We start from the raw sequence: 19332 nt of genomic DNA, 5'->3' as shown, positions 1-19332 counted from the left end.
TATTGGCTCAAGTAATGGACACAATGGATGGATGGGAGGAAAGACAATGCTATCGAATTCGGGCTAAGACATTTTGCAATCACCGCAAGAAAAATCATGACAATTTTATTTTCATCAGAATCTTTGCAAATCCTAATAATAAAGAAGATTTAGTATAGGATTTTCCAATGATGTATCGCCATTGCGGGAAATCGCATTTAGAATGGACTGTTATATATGTCATATGCTAAAAAGCATGGACAAATCTGAGAATTTTAAGAAACTTCTCGATGCAATGAATGCCTTGCTCAGCGATTGTAGCATAACACAGTGCGTAATGTGTCCCGATGGAGCCATCAGCTGCCAGATATCTGGTTATGTCTGAACATATTTCGATTTAAATTATTCAGTCGAAACTCATTTTGTGGGTGATAAAGTCGAACACTGTTCGGGGCTAATGTGGTTTGCATGACAAAAAGCAATACTGAGGTTTGGCAGTATGAATTTTATAATCGTATATGTATCATGCTTATGTAGGTAGGCCACATGTTTCCTGAAAATGAAATAATTTTCGATGAATGTAAAAAAAATTGGCAGTCTTAGAAGGGGACTATCGATTGCGGTCCATCTCAACGTCCAAAAGAAGACTTTCCCCTCAGTTCAGCAGGTGATTCCTGGTCTCACTGATATTATCATAATGGTTACTATTCCAAATCTAATCTCTCTAACCCAGCCCTCTCCTTCTTCTCGTTGCAGGCTCTATGACGGCTTGCCCAGCCTACCTGGGCATCATAATCTTGGAGACAATAACTCACAAGCAATACTTCCACCAAGACGCATTCATCAGCTGCCCGCCGCAATTTGAACTCAACTTCCTCTTTCCTGCTCAAGACTACACCATCGATCGCAGCTTTGAAATTTTAGCAACCGACTCGGAGCAGACGCAAAAAATCTTCTTATCTGCGATCCATTTGAATAACAACTTTACCCAACCTGTGGACACCACGATGGAAATGTTCGACAATGTCCACTCCCCGTGGCCCGCTGTCGTGCTAATTTTCATAATTTTCGCATTCCTGTCGCTGTTCCTGTTCCTTGTCTACATCTACTTAGTGTGTACAGAGCCGAAACAGGACCCAGACGGTATCTATGCAGGTGCGGCCTCTGGTAGCGGTGTCATCACAGAGGCCGACAAGAAAAACCGGCCAAATTTCAGACGCTCGAAGAAAAGGACAAGAATCTTATGCGCGGCCCTCTACGGAGTGATCCGCGTACTATACAATTTGACCTTCACCTTTACAGTCTTCTTAGCGATAATGTTAGCGGTAAATCGACATAATTTAACAATTCTAGCAGACTTCCCAGAATTCCAGCGCAAAATTGACGATGACGGCAAAACTTTGTTGTCAAAGTTAGAAGAGCACCGCGATACGGAGCTGCGGCGACAACAAACTTTTGCAAATGATATGCAAAAGGCGTGCACCTCGTACATGCTTGACATGTCAACCAAACTCGAACGTGACATGTCTCAAGTAATGCAACAGCATAGAAACAATATGTACAATAGTACCGTCAGCATTTTAGCACACGTCGGCAAAATCACTAAATTAAAAATGAAAAGTTACGAGCGTGATTTAGAACATTATGTAGATAATTACAACAAGACAGTCAAACACAACTTTAATGAGGCTTATACAAAATATGGGCAATTTGTTAGCAAAGTGGCCAAAAACGGTTGGCTCTCGTTCGCTCGTAAGATCCAAAATGGAACGAAGTCATTTTGGGATACGGTGGAAAACCTTCTCGAAGTGGACACGAAATTAAAGGAGGAGGAAGTGAACTTCATGTCGTTCTTGGGCGTCTATAGAATAGAAAACATCCAATTACTCCAGACAAGGTTTTGGCAAAGGTAGGGAAAGTGATCAATTCTATCTGTCTCTTCGTTGCTTAAGTTGTTCAAGCATCTGTAGATTACTTCTCTACAAAAGCCCTTCTATTTAGTTTAAATCTTTCGAACACAAAATTTCGGAAGTTCTTCAGCGTACATAATCCAAAATTGACATTTGGCAATTATTGCAAGGCTGGAAGTCTAACATACACAGGAATGTGTGGGTGAATGCAAGTTGCTGATAGATGGACAGGGTTAAAAGGATCTCAGTCTTCTGGGAAACTGAGAGCTGTCAGAAACACATAGTTCCGTACCTCTGGGACGTTTCATCCAGGCAATGACCCCAAAAACGAGAAGTGTGAAGCTATTATCAGTTATAATTGGGCTAAACTATACAGAAGTTCCCTCCTTAGATCTCATTACCTATCCGTAATTGTCCCAGTTTTAGCCATTTTGATTACTACATCTCTTTAGGGTCTGTCTCAATAGCTTTGTTAATCAGCTCATATTCCAGAGAAAGGCTTTTTCAATTCCGGGGACGTTACCGAGACCATCAGTATATACCATAGAGGCTAAGACGACAGCAAACGAGCACCTCATCACCAGTTTAACAAAGAGACAATCCCGCGATGATAAAAGTATTCCTACACCATAATCACACAGAAGACTTAGTATTTGGCGCAGTAATTTCACCCATTTCTATGCAGTGTCTATTACTTGTTGAAGAAGGCGGGCTTATCGTGGTATTGTTGTGGTTGCTAATCTATGGCCCTTATAGATTCCTGGTGGCACAACATGGTTGCTAACTCAGGTCCTGGCTTGTGTCTTGAGATAATTGGCCCAGGTTCAGCTAGTATGGGTGCTAATTCAAGGGACTGAACGAATGACAAACCACGGTAATGCTGACTAGCCCTGGTCGTATTGCAACGTTGCTAACTCCGCTTTGGCTCGCTTCTCATGACAGTCTTCTAGGGTACCATCTTCATCTGATGGTTCCCGAACATCAAAGGCCTAGGAGAATGCTGATATGGCTGTTGGGGGATTTAGGAAATTAACTTTTCGACATCATGTTGTGTGTGACCTTGTGAAGTCATGATGACAAATTACCATGACCACTCGATGGTCAAGTGTCCAGCAGGGATGGCCACACATGCAATCATTGCGTCGTTAAAGCAATTATGAGAAGCAACCGCGATTAAGAGCAATACTTCAAATTAGTTAAACGAGACAGTATTCCTAGACGGGAGAACATTTCCAAGATCTTGCTCTGTTCCAGCCAAACTTGGCCTTGATTTATTGGCAATCCATATAGTTAAATGATAGTTGCGTTAATAAAGACATGTGGGCTTGTAAACTCCAAGTCCATTCCACCTGGTCCTAACCAATAGTTGTGTACAGTCACAATAGAAAATGTACACTGATTTTAGGTCTTGCTGACATGGTCTTGTCAACTTAACAAATTTCCACTCCGAATCCGGACGAATTATCACAAATTGTCCAAAATCAGTGTCGGCCGGTCTCTCCATATTATGGTAATTGAACTGATCGTTGTTTATTGTGTGATTGGCCAGGAATGAGTCACAATAAATTGAATTATTAAGTTACGTAAGGCGGAAATATTTGAGGTCTCTCTCAATACGGTGCCAAATGGCTACCCACTTACCAGTTTGAAGAAGAATCCAATATGTGATTCAGAGAACTGTGATGTAACCTTACGTATATGATATCATTGACTGAAGCCCTTCATGTTGTATATGCTAAACTGTTCTGTATATGGACTTTGAAAGGACAAGTTTACGCTGGGGCGGTACGGTCCCAAACTCTGCTAAGATTTGGTGTCTATCTCAGATCAAGACTTTCTGAAAAGAACATTCCTCGCCTAGACTACTACATTCCTAGCCTCGTACGATATTTATCGCCCATTAGGTATTCACATTGTGTAATTGACTGTCACCCGAGGGTAGCCGGCCTGTCACTGCCGGAGGATAATCTCTGGCTCGTCTTGATTCAGCCAACCGACTGACAGGTAATACATCACTAAGACAACACTCGGCCAGATTAACAAGGGTTGTGATAGGTGTTGGTGTTGGTGTGTGGTGTGGTTGGATGGGCGCTAGAACAACTCATTGATGGCTGCTCTCCCTGTACAGCACTCGGCGAAATTAATAAGGGTTGCGATAAGCGTTGGTCTTGCTGGCTTGTTTATTGGTTGGGTGCTAGAACAACTTAGTGATGGGCTACCCTCACTAAGACAACATTCAGCCAGCGTGCCCCCCCCCCCCCCCGTAGTTACAAGGAAACGAGATCACGAAACGTTGTATTCAATTGGAGGTTGATTTGACAAAACACCTGCCTTACTTCCGCATCCCCATTTTGACCTACATAAATTACCTCCAACATTGTCCAAGGTAAATGGTGATTATGCCATCCTGACAACAAGTTTCCTGCACCTCATCAGCTCTACGTTGAAAGGGGTATCAAACCATGAGCGTCATGACGAAATCTAGGTACTCAAAATCAGCGTAGGATGTTCAAAGGCACTATTATCTTGCTTGTTGCAAAAAATAATGCCGTGTCTTTGTTGCTGTCAGATTATACCTGGTTTGACAGCTTGTGGGCAGGTACTTGGTTAAACGAAACTATTTTGAGAGGTTTAGGCTATTATCTGACACTGCTTGGGGCACGTGTCAAAGAGTGGGAAAAGAACAACACGCCGGTGAAGCGAAGATGGGTGTGTAGGAAGTTCAAAGAGACATCTTGATATCGTTATCATAGACACAGGAGTCTATATAAAAGTGTTCATTTCCGTGAACTTTTACCAATTGTTTTTGTGTCATGGGTTGTTTTCTGAAGCCGATATTCGCAGAAGTTAGCATGGTGATTTAGTGGATTGCCTAAGTTCACCTGCAATGTGTTGTAGAAAATTACCTGTTGCTATTGAAAAAAACTGGAATGGCATGTTAGTGCAGGATGCCCCTATCACCTCAAACCAACCCCAACCCCAATCTATCCCGTTTTTTTCCGCCATTGTCATTTAAAACGAACAAATAGGGCAAAGCTTATCAAATCTTTAAGAACTTTGCCGATATTTTGGAAGAAAATGCTTATAGGGTTGCCTTCACTGGCATCCACCTCCCGAGGGAAGAATTTGGAATCGAAAACCGATTTTATTCATAGATGGAGAAAATTATGGTTAAAGATAATGTGAAATCACCTGCCAAAGAATTTTATGCAAGAAGTATTAAATATTAGTGCACAGGTTAAAAAAAAACATTAATTTGTCATGCATATTTTTATGAAAGAGCATTCAAGGCCGAGGAAAGTGTGTCAAACATGTCAAAGAAATATGGAAAAAAGCTATCAACAGCGAGATGAAATAAGACAAGTTTTGTTTCAAATTGCTTCTCCTTTCATTGATGTTTTTTTTCTCTCGGGTGAATGTGTTAGATAAGAAAAGGGCTCCATTTATGATAGAAACTGTTGTAGACAAACCACGAAGCATCTAGAAATTAACGAGTCCTTTGAACTTCCTGGGCAACTATCATTGGAAGAGTACTCACGATATTGGGCACTCTTTTTTGGTATGATGTATTCCGCTTAAGTTCTGCAAAAGCCTTCAAGCTGTAAGCTGTACATGAAGTGTTATCATGCTTTGATAATAAAGGTTTTCGATGAAACATTGCGTCCGTTCACCTCTTGCCTACGGCATGTATACCAGTAAACAAGGTGCAACAAACGATACACATCTCAATGAAAACCTTAATCGCGTTCGTCTGGCTCATTAGTTGCGAGCACCACGTGGGCCATTCTTACAAAGCGATACCCCAGTAAAATATATTCGACTTGATTCATACCTAGAATGAGGAACAGGAGAGATTGATCTAAAATACAAAAACCTCAAGAGATTCCAACCAATATAATTCATATTTGCTCTCCGACTTTCCCACGTCCTGGGACTGGCAGCGAATCATTCAAGTTTTGTCCAGCTCACCTTGGAGACTGTTGAAATTAGTCTGCATAAAAAGTTCGTGAACTTAGGGAGTGGGCCCATTTAAACAGTCATGCATCTTCATCACTCTGTCGTTCTTGACGATTCATTCGACCTTCCAATTGCCACTAAATGCAAGAAGACCAGCTGTCGTGAATGCTATTCTATATTATACAGGCCCTTTAAGAAGTTGTATCTTCGTTTACTCTACAGTCCCAGAGATTCCCTCGGCCTTCCGCCTCACCACCAGTCGCCCGAACACCAGCTGTGTCTCTCCCCGCCTTGGATCCTCTTCCTGATTAGGCAGCCAATGTTCGCGTTGTTCTGTTCATGTCCGATCTATCAGGTTCATTGTCCCATGAGTAACGCTGTCACAACAACCAATTTATTCTATCAACGCGGGACACCTACGTCGAAGAACCAAATCAAGCTTCAGACATCTCGAGCGCCCGTTCTTTCCGAAATACAATTGGTTTACAGTTCGATAAAGTTCGCAAGCACAGTTTGGAAAATACTGTCTGTACACCATGAGATTTTATTAGTGAGTGACTCAATATCATATTGAAATTTCGTTTTAACTCATTATCATCTCATCCTTCGTACTGCTTGAGCATTTTAATCATGGTGATTGTGTCACCGCCGTATGTGAAAACCACAAACGGATACACATATAAGTTTGCTCATAAAATGTTATACCGGTACGAATACATACTAGGCAGACATCTCGAGGACCCGTTCTTTCCGAGATACTATTGGTTTACAGTCATTCCTCCTGCTCCAACTGTATGTATTCAATTCTACTGGGCTTGCCTCTACATTTCAACATGGTCCTTGTGACTGTGGCTGGCCGGTTGGACTAGCATAGATTCTCGAGTAAAAACAGACTATGCAAATTATAACGCCCAGCGTTGGTCATGAATACAAATATAATACGACTACTTTTCTCAAACTATCTAAATGCAAATTGCAAAGATTGTTTCCGACATTTTTGACATCATTTTCAATGCAATGTTTGGTGGTGTTTGAAAGGTATTCGCTAACTGCTGAATGAGAACAGGGTAGTGCATACTTGAATCCTTCATTTTTAAATGTCCTCTTTTACTTAGAGCATTGCCATTCATCAGATTGAAATCCAAGACTCCGATCTGCACACGAATTTGCCACAATTTCAATGTCACTGCAACTAAAGCGACAGAGCTGTGGTATCGATTGCTATAAGAAGTAAATATTTGAACTGAATGGTGGTATGGATTTTTGATTGGATTTTACGTCCTTAGTATTGTCCAATAGCGGAAATTTATGGTTTTATATCGGGTTCAACAGCCTGATGGCCATGTTGTTGTTTGATCGTCTTCATTGTCTCTGCGTGGTCAATCTTTGTGGGTAACATCTGTGTCCAGTTTCCTTATTGATTTTTAACATAAGGTTAAAGGGGTGCAACGTTCATTATAACTGGTGGTCCTGCCAAATTATCACTCTCGCTTTGGCAAAGTGAAATAGTCTGCAGAAGAAGAGATGATATGAAAAGTCGCGTCTAAAATCAAACTCATCATCCACTATGAAATATCACAACAAATGACTCTCAACACACGAGAAATCAATTAACTTCAAATCTCGGCATTTTGATCATAAATTTATTGATTATTAAATCCCTTTATTAAACACATTTTGACAGTTTTGAGCGGGTGAGCTGATGAATTGGTCGTGTAGGAATTCAACGTTGAGGTTAGATGACGGCGAGTAAAGCTGGTGGATATTGAATATCAACCACAGCAGATTTTTGTTGACATTTTCATCTGGTCTTCACGCAGACCGGCTGAAACGTATTTGGGGAAGAATTCGACCCAATCTTCTGAATAGTTTGAGGACGGAGTGAAAGATCATCTCGATTGCTTTAACAGGATTGCTATTAGATGAGACGCTGGAATCTATCCCGGTATCAACATCAGTTAGTCATAAGTGGTGGCAAAATGCTAATTCTTCAGAAGAAATACAAAGCTTTAAAGTGATGTAACAGATAAGTCTAAAGTCATGTTAAACATTTTCCATCACTGATGACCCGCGTAATCCAATATGCTCCTTCACTGACATTGCCCTACCCCAAATATCCCTTGTGCTGAGATCTGTGAGATGGGGAGCGGAACCATCCGTATTTGCCTTACATTCTAAATAGATTTAGATACAAGGCTTATGAATTAGCAATTCTGTCTCACTGCATGAGCAGAAGGGTTCTACATCCCCAAGTCCATCTTCTCCTTCTATTGTAGCCAACGAAATCAATAAGGATAACTGTTCCTTTGTTTGATATCTAATCGCCGATCAAAGTCACGGGAGCGGCAACCATCAAAATGTTCCCTAATGAGTAAGTCTCATTTCAAAGGTAAAACCCAATCATTGAGCTTGGCTATCATATTCCTGATCGATTTACTTGCGGGATTTGGAGGAAGGACCAGTTTTTCGATAAAAGTGTCCTTCCTTAATAGACACTTGGCCCTCTGCACACGAAGATTGCAGCCTTCTCATTATAGAATTGTGGACACTTTCTTTATTTTCACTGAACGGGCTTCTTCTTCTCATTGTGCGTGTAAGCTGAATGCTGCCGAAAAACGTTGGAAGTGTTGTTATGTGGGTCTGTTTGTGTGTCTATCTCTGATTGAAGCTCAGGTTTAGAGCCAAGTCTCTAAAACTACAGAGCGATAGAGATATTACTGAAATCACATGCAGATGTTAGTATATGCAAATGAAAGAGGCGACATTAACCACAACACAACAAGAGCTAGATTATACATCTCGTGACATCGCAAATTCAATTCATCGTTCCCCGAATCTGATTGACACCTCTGTTAAATTATAAATCCCGCCGTCTCCAGGCAGTCTGGTCAGCGCGAACAGCCGTCATGTTTCTGCATCTGAACGGACGATCACTTGTGATAATGTCGGATTTCTTTGGTCTCGCAGATTAGAGTGCCATCCGAGTATTAAATAGACTGTCAAGACATATGTCAGCTCGATAAATACCAGATTAGAAATGAATTTAAATGACTCGGGGTCATCATGGTGCTTTTATTACCGTGAACAAGAGCAATGAAGCACTTTTTCAATAAATTTCAGTTACATTCTGACCGAACAAAACACAATTGTTGTTTTGATTAAGATGGCATGCCGTGAGCTGATATAAACAGAGCACTTTCATCAATTATACTAATGTTCTGCGATAAAGAGCACGAGATTTAGGTGCCAGATTTAGATGTAAGACATAATACGTTGTTCCGTGCCCCGAAACCATCTTAAAGGTCGACACCCTTGTATTTTGTTGTTGAAACTATAGCTTAAGTTCCTTTTGATATCCTTTACTAAGTATAAACGGCAAGGTCTTGCTATAGTATGTTATGCTTTCCTTAACTTTTCAAACCAAAGCTATATGAACGTTTGACAGAAATGGCTGCAACCTCTTCAACCAATTACTTCTTCTGCATAGTACAGTGATGTTTTTGTGTCATTTCTTCTAGTTCTATGCCCGTGCTATGAGCTGATAATAAGTGTACCACAGGGTCACTGACCAGGGAAATGATATCATGTATTATTCAAGTAACCGTCTCTGATGCCTTGTATCTCCTCATTATATTCCTGGCTATATAGGTGTTCGAAGCGGAAGAGGACGCAGCCCATAGGAAGCATGCAGGTGTCAAAACCGTTGTTTGACACTGGTGGCTAGGGGAAGTTCTGAAGACTTTGGGATATGTCCAGCCCGTTTGTGGCGTGCAGATATCGAATCCGCTTGTTTGACACCGTTGGCAAGGGAAGTTGTGAAGAACGGTGTTTAAGAGGAGGCATTGATATCTTGGGATATGTCCAGTCCATTTGCTCTGAGTCAGAGCCATGTTAAAGATTTCAGATGAGGAAGCGTCAATCTAGGGATATGTCCACCAGCGAATGTACCAGAAGAAATGTCAGCAGACGCGGATTAAAATTGCCCATGAAATTTTGGAACACAACAGGAATTTTGATGAGAAATTCAGTACATCATGCTACATCTTTTTATGGCCTGTCATCAATTCATTAACAATAATAATGATAATAACAATTTTATCACCTCCACACAGGAGAATATCAAATTACCGAAATTATCAATCATAAAAATAGATTGCATTATTTTGATACGTTTATGATTCTTTCAGTTTTGTAATTGAAATTGTATGTTTTTTCCAGATCTCATTGCCATATTCTTCTCGCAGTTGCAATTTAAAACAAACGAGTGACTTATTGCGCCAAATACCATTAAAAGATCTCGAATCAAGAATTGAAAATCTCATGAGTCGGATATTAGCAAGATCTTATCCCTCGTTGATCAATTATTCATTTGCCTAATCTTATATTAACAAGATAGCTTTTTCAATGAATCACAATAAGACATTAACTACTGCCAGGGGTGGGGGGGAAGGGGGACTTGGAGATTGAACGTGGTCTGTTGATGGTCAAGAAAAAGATTCTTGGCAGTTCGCTTGGGTAATAATTGTCAAATATTTTCATTACAAATTTGAACTGTTCATAAATTCTGAGTCACTTTGTAACCTCGCGGAATGCATTTGAATTCCTTATCGATGTCATCAATTTGTGACTACAGGATGACATGAAATTATGATCATGTCACTGATATTATGTAACTGGGTTCAGAAAGGTGACAGCTTGGCAATGACTGATTGTTCGCTACGTAAGCAGAAAAATCGTAAATTTTCACAAAATAATGATTCAGAAATTGTTTTATATGGATCAATTAAAAAAAGTGATGATGTGTTCATTAGGGATTCAAGGTTTCACAGTCTCGATTCTGGCACACTCAATGTTCCATGCCATGAAATCGAACCAAAGTGTGAAATTATGTAATTAGATTACACATCAGACTCTGCTACGGTATTCAGTCATGCGCACGCGTAACCAAATACAAAACCTGGAACTTCTGCCGTCGTGCTGATTCAAACTCCTTAGAGGTGTCCCTTGCTCTCATCCAGCGAAAAACAAAAGATTAAAGCATGTCAGCTGTACTCGAGAAAATGTGTAGTGAATGGTTGTTTCAGTCTGAACGGTTTCGTTTGTGTAATTTCTAAAACTCAAGGTCAAAGTGTGACCTAGTTATAGGACAAGGTTATGGTGTCCCTTCTGATTTGGTTGACACGAGGTGGACGACATGTCAAACAAACATGTTCTATATATAGTCAAAATCATCATCTTTCAATAGCGATTTCTGGCTCCAATGTCACCTGTCCCTAACTGCGTCTCCCGCTCAAGTTTCCTTTGTTCTTTGACAACATGGCTTGGATGTCGTCTTCAATAGAACCAACAACTACCATAATCCAGAGTTATCGGGAAATCGGATGAGCCTTGGGGGTTGCGAACCGAGTCTTTGTCACGTTGCTTCAAAGCTAGGCAACTTGAGTAAACAGTGCCTGACTGTAACTATCCTATCCTTCTCACCTTATGTTGTAGGTGTAATTTGTTAAAACTTGAATGAGTGTCCTAGTACTGGAAGATTTGAATGACTGAGATATGATACCCTTTCAAAGTAATAGGAGGTGAGGAAGGGAACGCTATCTTTGTCATGTTCTAACGCCTGGTCGCTTTGTATTGAATACATGTCTGACCTCCACTATCCTGAAATATACTTGCCTTGTATCATGAAGAGGAAAATGAAATGTTCTAACATGAACCTACTCTCGTCTTGGTGCATGTAGCTTTGAGTGATGAGGAGTATCTTCCAGATAAGATACGAGACCTTTTCAACATAATTGGACGAGAGTTGGTGTCATCGCAACAGCATGTAACCAGGGCTGCAGGACTTGAGTTAATACACTAAGAGCGTCTCCTTCCTTCTTCCAGATGCTGTTATCAGATTGGCAAAAGTCTATATCAAAATTGATATTTCTTAATATTTCAGAAATTCGTCATTGCTTAATTGACACTTAGCGCATTTCACTGGGATTGCGTGTCAGATTATTCCTTTAGAACAAAAGTACAACTTTGTAATGCTCTCTATTCCAGATTCCGATCCACCATGCCGTCACTCACAGTTTTCCCGGAATCTGGACTCAAGCCAGTCTTAAAATATGACTGCAACTCATCCGTTAGCAACCAAACAGACATCAACTCATTCCATTTCTTCGAGACAAATTCAAATTTTGAGGAGTACATGCGACGACCGCGTTACCACCTTCCGCACCTGGCAGCGTATAGTATCAACAACGTGAACGAGAATATCCTAATATACAACTTCAATATGTCGTTATTATTCTACGTTTTTCTCGTCTTGGACGCATTTCTATTCATCTATCGATGTTTTCGGACGTACGTAAACATACTGTTAATACGCTGCGGCTTTCAGGAAAAGGTGCGAGTCGATTGGGATCATACGGAAATAAAATCTCAGCGGCTGGGCACCGCTGAACGCACAGAGTTGGAGAATTTTAAAAATCAGTTAAAACATACAAAAGATGTTATAAATGAAGAGCCCGACGATACGCATGCCATGTGCGACACGACGGCGCTTAGGACTCGTCCGTCAGACGAAACGACACAGTCGAATATAGTCATGCGCCAACGGACCAATTCTCCAAAGTCTTTCATAATCTATCTCAAGAATATCTGCTACTCATATTTATTGCCAAAAATACTCTTAGCGTTTACTATAGGATTGACTGTGCTATTGGTCGTTTTAACGACCCATAAACTCCTAACGGTTGAGCTCATAGACAGTTATAATGGTTTCCAGCGCTATGCAATTGCCATGGATATTAACACAAACCTCACAAATAAGTATGTCAAACAACAGGCTGATTATATGAACTCTATCGCCATGGAAACGTATAAACTCCAAATGGAACAAGAACTCAGGGGCCTCCTTAGCATTAGAGAAAACTTCAATTTAGAACAGGTTAGTATTTCCGTTTGCCGATCTTGGTATTCATTGTACGTGTAAGTCTACACAGTGACGAAGTCAAAATTCCCCCTGAACCATGCGGGCTCCCCGTACACTACAGACGCATTGGACCGGCCTCGCCCTGTCGTATAAGGAGATCCAATTAGGATGGCGCAATGGACTGCCCCGGGAGTCTAGCTCCCTGTGGCTTTGCAATGTCAAAGACTTCGTGGGTCAAGACGACCCTGAATAGGTGATTCAGAACTCTCCGCAGGACATCAAAAATACTTTCAGAGCTCCGTATCCCATTGATCAAGTCCATGGAAATCAGTAGACGAACCGTAAACTGATTGCCAATTTCGGACCGTCCTCTTTTCAGCTGCGACAACTCTTAAGACAATGGCTGCCGTTTTATTTTGTTCCCTCTGTCCATCTGTCACCACGTCACTTCTGTAATCAATATTGATTGAATAAGCAAGATCATGAAATCAATATTAATTGAATAGGCAAGATCGCACGTTTATTGTTTTGATACATGTAGTTAGAAAACAAGGTGTGACTGGTTTTCATAGAATGTTTTATTTAAGTCAATTGGAGCAGATGCTGCAATCACTAATGACAAATAGGCGACCCACTGACTAGAACACTGCTGAAAACACTTGTGATGCCTTATCTATGACCTTGTTTCCTTCTCCTTTCGTATTTAAAAAGGAGATTTGCATCGCCAAATTTAGATCTTATCTTCTTTGAAACAATATCATAGTTCACTCTGCTTAATGGAAGGCGGCGATAAAAATAAGGATGTTTGGATAGTTACTACTACTGCCCTCTGTGTAAGCTATGTATAACTACGAAAATATGTTCGAATAAACATGTGCAACGAGCATAACTGTTTACAACGCCCTCTTTCAGCAACAACTCCTGGCCGAATATAAAGCGGAGATCTGCGCTCTCCATCAGGCAATCTTGAAGAACACCACCTGCGACATCAGCATGAGCCCGGGCATGGTCAACCTGGATATTATTCCCTGCAACTTCCTCCCTGTCGCTCCAAAAGCTTATGCAGGTAAGATGGTCTTGGAGTGTTTGATAAATCCTGATCCCAGTGGCCCCTGTTCTCATGAGGAAAGAGGTAAGACCCTGAGCGCGTGTCCAGTACTCTGTGAACACCTAAAAAAAGTTGAACTGTGGGCCACCTTTTATTGAAATCTGAAATGGTTAAGACGCCTTTTCTGAGCATTTTAGCGATATCATAACAGTCCAGTCTAACTTCAAAGTTTCCAGGGGACCTCAAGGAGCTGCTCATGCAGAAGAATACATGAATCATGAGCAACAACCGGGTTAAGTGTCTTGCTCTAAGATGCAGAATCATTTCGTGGTTCTACTTGGTTGTTTAAACCACAACCTTCGGGTTATGAGCCCGGCACCCAAATCATACTCTATTGATTCTCAATTACTTAACACACAATATATATTGTCTCTTCCAGGCTACAGCCGCCAAACTTACCTCCAGCAACTTCGAGCAGACTCGGAACGTTACGTGACTGCTGCGCGAGAACTCGTATTTTCCACTGCCTACGTCGTCCTCATCATCACCTCCATGATCATCATCATCCACGTCATCGGCAATCTCTTTATCTACTATCTAAAATCAAGACACTACTTGCCGAAGAAGAAAGCTTATCTCATGCCAAGACCTCCGGTGGGGCTGGACTCTTTCGGTCGAAAAATCCCCGATTATCGACCGCAGCCTAGCAACGGTAAACCGGAGGTCCAGGGGGCAGCAGGGGGGTCCGAGATGTGCGAGTCACAAGTATGAGGAAAGCTTATTATAGGCTTTTTTGCGAAATTTTAATTTGTGCTGCTTGACTGCGGCACAGATTTGCAGGTCAAAAATGCTGTGTGAAGTTCTGCTTGCGGATGCTGACTGCTAGGTCGATTTGCATGCACCTTTACGGGCAAGAAACAAGTGGTGTTTACAGCTGTGAAAAAGTTTGCACAACGTGGACAACTCAAGCAGAGGACAAGAAATCTGCAAAAGAGATGGCTGCAAGGACTTGCCAGTGGAGTAGTGCTTCGTATGGTACATTGGACTGTTGTATTCGGTGTGTTCGATAGTCAAGCGTCGTCCCTAAAGGGTTCAGGCCGATGAGTTCAGGTTCCCGAGTGAGCCCTATGGGTAGAGTTATGACTGAGCAGAGAAACTGGCCAGGTAACTGGCAAACGGGACTGAGATGTTCAAGAAGCGGACAACACATGAGTTTATATGGAGATAACCTCCACGCATGAGTTTTACTTTTTTTAACTCCTTGTCTGTGTGGTCTAGTTCAATCTGTGAACGACAAATTAAGAACATAAGACATGACGATCTAAAAGATCACGGAGTTATAATTTTACCTCTTTATAATTTTTTTGTTATTTTTTCTTCCATGGTGTGTTGATTGTGATTTGAAATACTGGCGTTCCAGACCATAGCAATGCCTGAAAACAGTCTGTGGGTTTGAATAGCGTTGGTATGTCTCGAAGGAAGACTCTAGGCAGGAGCCGGGTCGGTCAGATTAAGTTTCACAATGTGGTCAATTGGTGTCTCTACTATCTACAGTTCACTTTGTACTATTCACAATTGTAATAGGAATATCGTAAGAACTACCAGGTGGTCAAACAAGACCCATGGCTCCCTAAGTGTGAATATTCCTCACCTGGCCATGGAGGATGCCAATTGAACCCCCAGCTCTATTCTTTAGTCACTTCCCTTCGGGAAAATATGTCTCATGTCTCATTTTCTTAATCCGAGATCTGCCATGAAATGTCTTTTTGAAATAAAAATTCTGATGTCAAGTACAGACTTGCCCAGTGACCTGCCCTCGTCAGGAAGACCAGTAGTTTTTGTCACACCAATACGTCTCGCTGTGCTCTTCCACTAAAGAGATTCGTCCTGGTACGTGTTGTAGAGTTTTAAACCACCTTCGGAGAGTTTACTCCTCCGTGGAAATGCTACAAAAACCTCAGGTTCAAATCACCTTAATGTAATCGTCTACTTGATGATTTAAACTGGTGGACGGTTCCAAAGAAATTCAAGTGTCAGAGTAGCCCGAGAAAAAAGGAGAAGAAAGCATGGAAGCGAGCACAGATTTTATTCTTGGCTGTTGTTGTGTTTAAATTTTGCATAAAACAAATCTAATAAAAATGTGTTTGTGTTATATTCTGTCATCAGTCAATATTAGGGTGAGGGCCATTCGTTCACCTGCCATGCTCATGATCTGGTTCGAGATATTGACACCAGGGGTCCCTGGTGGCTAGCCGGTGACATCTGGTGTTAAGAACGGTAACTACTCATTTGTAACTCCATGTGTGTTGACGTTATCTACAAGTTTTAGATTTCTTGCATACTGTAGCATCTATAGATTACAGGGGAGGTGGTGTCCATTGGACATATATGTTTGACACTAGTTTTCATAATTTCGGGACCCCGTTATGGCTGCAAAATTCCTGTGCACATTTTTACACACAGATTTCTTTCTTGATGGGATTAAACCCTTTCTTCAGAATACATAGTAATGCAATTCTCACAGATTAAGAAATTGGAAGTTAACTATACGATTACAGCAAAGAAATGCTAACGCCTTCTCAAATTAGTGGTTTATAATACATTGCGTGTATTTGAGCATTGTAGATATCTCGTAGCACACCTTGGGACAGAAAAAAAGTCGAGGTTTGTGACGTACCCGACGGTCACCACCTTGACACAGGGCATTGTCATGGCCTTCTAGTTTTCAATATTGGCATAGCTCAAATTCTCAATTGGCCCCAGAATAACACCAAGTTACCCTAATGACGCTAATACCGAAGTAAAAGATAAAATAGCGAACAATTTATTCAGACTTGCACATGACGTCATAAGATGGTTTTGTATTGACTAATTTGGTCACTTTTGTACCAAATTAAATGTGTTTTTGTCCAGTTTTTATGAAACCTTGTACATATTGTAAGAAAGTTTAATGAATTTTAGTCCTGCAGTATGCTATTAGATAAAATGAGGCCAATAGTGATATTGTAAGGTTTTTGGGGGGTACACTGTCACGCAAGGCATATCGAGCACGGAAATATGGGAGCTACCGAGAATATAAAGGACATGTTCCATTTCCTATCACAAATGCCTTTGGTATGATATTAGTCAACATCAAACTTCCTAACATTACCTGTCTTGCCTTTTATTTGAAATGGTATGTTCTAAGTCTGGTCAACGGAACAGTCCATTTCAGACAATAGGAGAGACATATTTCAATCCAGGTGATTTTGATTGCATGTTTTTTCGTAAGTTTATGTTATTAATTTTATTGTCTCAGATTGTTAATTCGATAAATTATTAATTTAATGTGATTTTTTCATGCATGGCAGTGCAACTGTTTCGTATAGTAGATATTTCTGGAGTTGACATTATTCAGAAAAATTATGGCCAGAGATTTAGGTCTAAACTTGACAGGTTTCAGCAGAAGCAGTCATTTTTGCACGCATATGGGGGGGGGGGGGTGGAGTAAGAGGCCGGCAGAAGTGGCTCATAGTACGTGAAGAGTTCGAAAATAAGAATCAACCTTGTACGTTGACATTTTTGGATGCCTTTTCTTACATTTTATCTATCAGCCATATAGCCCACAATATGATAGTTCAGTCGTTCAGTGGGAGGTATTTCATGAAAATGGCAACTTCACAAATATTATGTCCATTTGCTGCATGTATAGCATAGTCTTTCAAACCTTTGTAATATAATTATTATCATTATTATAAGATCCACCCCATCTCAAGTTAGCATGGTTCTCCTGCACTTGTCTGTACAGCATCCTACATGTACCAGTGTACAGGTTGTCTCACAACCTCTTAGGATCAAGTGGAAAAGTAGAGGGGATTCAAACAAACTTTAGGTGATACGGGCTGTATACACTGTATATAGATAGAATAAAATGGAAGCTAAAGAGATGCGTTTGTATAAAGCAGGACTGTAAATGTATTTAAATTGTTTGTATAAAGTTTTATACGCATTTGTTACATCTTGTAACCACGGTTGCAAGCATGGTGACGAACTTTTCGACAAAATTTGTCGCATCATATAATATGATAAAAAGTAACGTTTCTTGACCACCTGCAGTGTGTAATTTTTAAGATGTCAAGTATGTACAGTGCAGTAAGTTCATAATGCTTCAATGAATTTAGGTAATCATTATATTAATTGTCATTGCTTTTTTGCATAAATTTAGGCTTCCTATTGTCCTTAGAATATCATCAAAAATGTGTAACCAGTCGGGCAAGGATCCCAATTTTACAAGTTCTTTCCAATTCAGGAAAATTTTGCTAATTTGGGTGACATCCCTTTTGAAACGCGCTGATTCGACAATGTAATGGAGATGTGTGTAACAAGATTGGGGAGTTTCAGGGAAATAGCTACATGCAGATCTAGCTGTGCCGTGACGATTAACTCATAAATCGAGCTGCGACAGAGACGACATGTGCTAATGGGTGCAGTCAATTATGTGAGCGTGTAAGGGCGATACACCCTGAGTTGGAGACAACTCGCAAAACGACGGGGCCTTGCTTGACTGGTAACAAGAACAATATCTATTAGGTTGGGGTCTGTTCCTTGCATTGAGCTTGAAGTGGCCCCTTAAGTAAATTAAGGGTCCATCTCTCAATGATCTGTTTTGGTCAGGTCAAAATACAATAGCCATGAAGCCTTTCCTGCTTCTGCTCTTGCTCCTTAAAGGGGAGCTATAGACGGTAGCTGTGTGTCTCTACACTATCACAATCAGTACATCAGCATTATTTGCACTCACCAGGAATGTTTTATGAAGTCTATCCAAGCAGACTCAGTTCCCTACTGACCCAGTTTCCTCACACCTGCCTGAGACCACTTGAACCGCCAACTCCTTAGCTGCCTATATTCCCCTACAAAAGACCAAGAAACATTGACGATGGAGTGGTTTGAAGTCATTCAGTTTTCTTACTCTTGATTCTATGTAATTAGGCATTACAGTCATCACCCAGCTGTTTCATTCATTTGGTTTATCATATATTTTCAAGAGGCAATAAAACATTTAATAAATATAGACGTCTTTCACTCTTTCTGTTATAGTGTCTATCCATTTGGTCAGACAGAGACATCCTGTTTAGCTAGGCAGATTGTCACAGAATGTCCATTTGGTCCGATAGGGACACAGATTGTGACGATGTCTTCAGGCCTTCGAGGCCATACAGATTGCTTTCTTAGACATCCTATGAAGAAAGGAATATTGTAACTCTCGTCCATTTTGTCAGAAAGGGACAGGTTATGGCAGTTGTGTTCTCAGACACTAGAGACTCAACAGATCATCTTCTGAGAAATCCTGTATACCGGTAACAAGGATATGTGGTCTGACAGGGACAGGTTTTTGCAATTGATGAGGTGTGTTTAGGTCCTCGAGGCTCCACAGATCACTTTCTTAGACATTCGGTATATTTGACTTCTCCAGTAGGTACACCTCTCTATTAAGGACAGCATTGGTCAGTCACGAGGGTATAATAGTTACCGAATCAGAA

The 19332-nt window shown here is 40.8% G+C and overlaps 1 protein-coding gene across 10 annotated transcripts in view; it reads left to right on the top strand.

Annotated features, from left to right (window-relative positions):
* Positions 1–18861, top strand: part of LOC135494436 (uncharacterized) — a 411711-nt gene extending 392850 nt beyond the window's left edge. For all 10 annotated transcript variants that reach the window (XM_064782395.1, XM_064782396.1, XM_064782399.1 and 7 more), the window contains 4 exons: positions 736–1888; positions 11892–12780; positions 13678–13831; positions 14253–18861. In XM_064782395.1, the coding sequence (XP_064638465.1) occupies positions 736–1888; positions 11892–12780; positions 13678–13831; positions 14253–14584 (2528 nt within the window). In that variant the 3' untranslated portion in view covers positions 14585–18861. The remainder of the gene's footprint in view (positions 1–735; positions 1889–11891; positions 12781–13677; positions 13832–14252) is intronic.
* Positions 18862–19332: the final 471 nt, after the last annotated feature.

Source organism: Lineus longissimus, chromosome 10, assembly GCF_910592395.1.
Source record: "Lineus longissimus chromosome 10, tnLinLong1.2, whole genome shotgun sequence".
In the NCBI taxonomy this organism is placed as follows: Eukaryota; Metazoa; Nemertea; class Pilidiophora; order Heteronemertea; family Lineidae; genus Lineus; species Lineus longissimus.
This window is presented reverse-complemented; position numbering and strand designations above follow the sequence as displayed.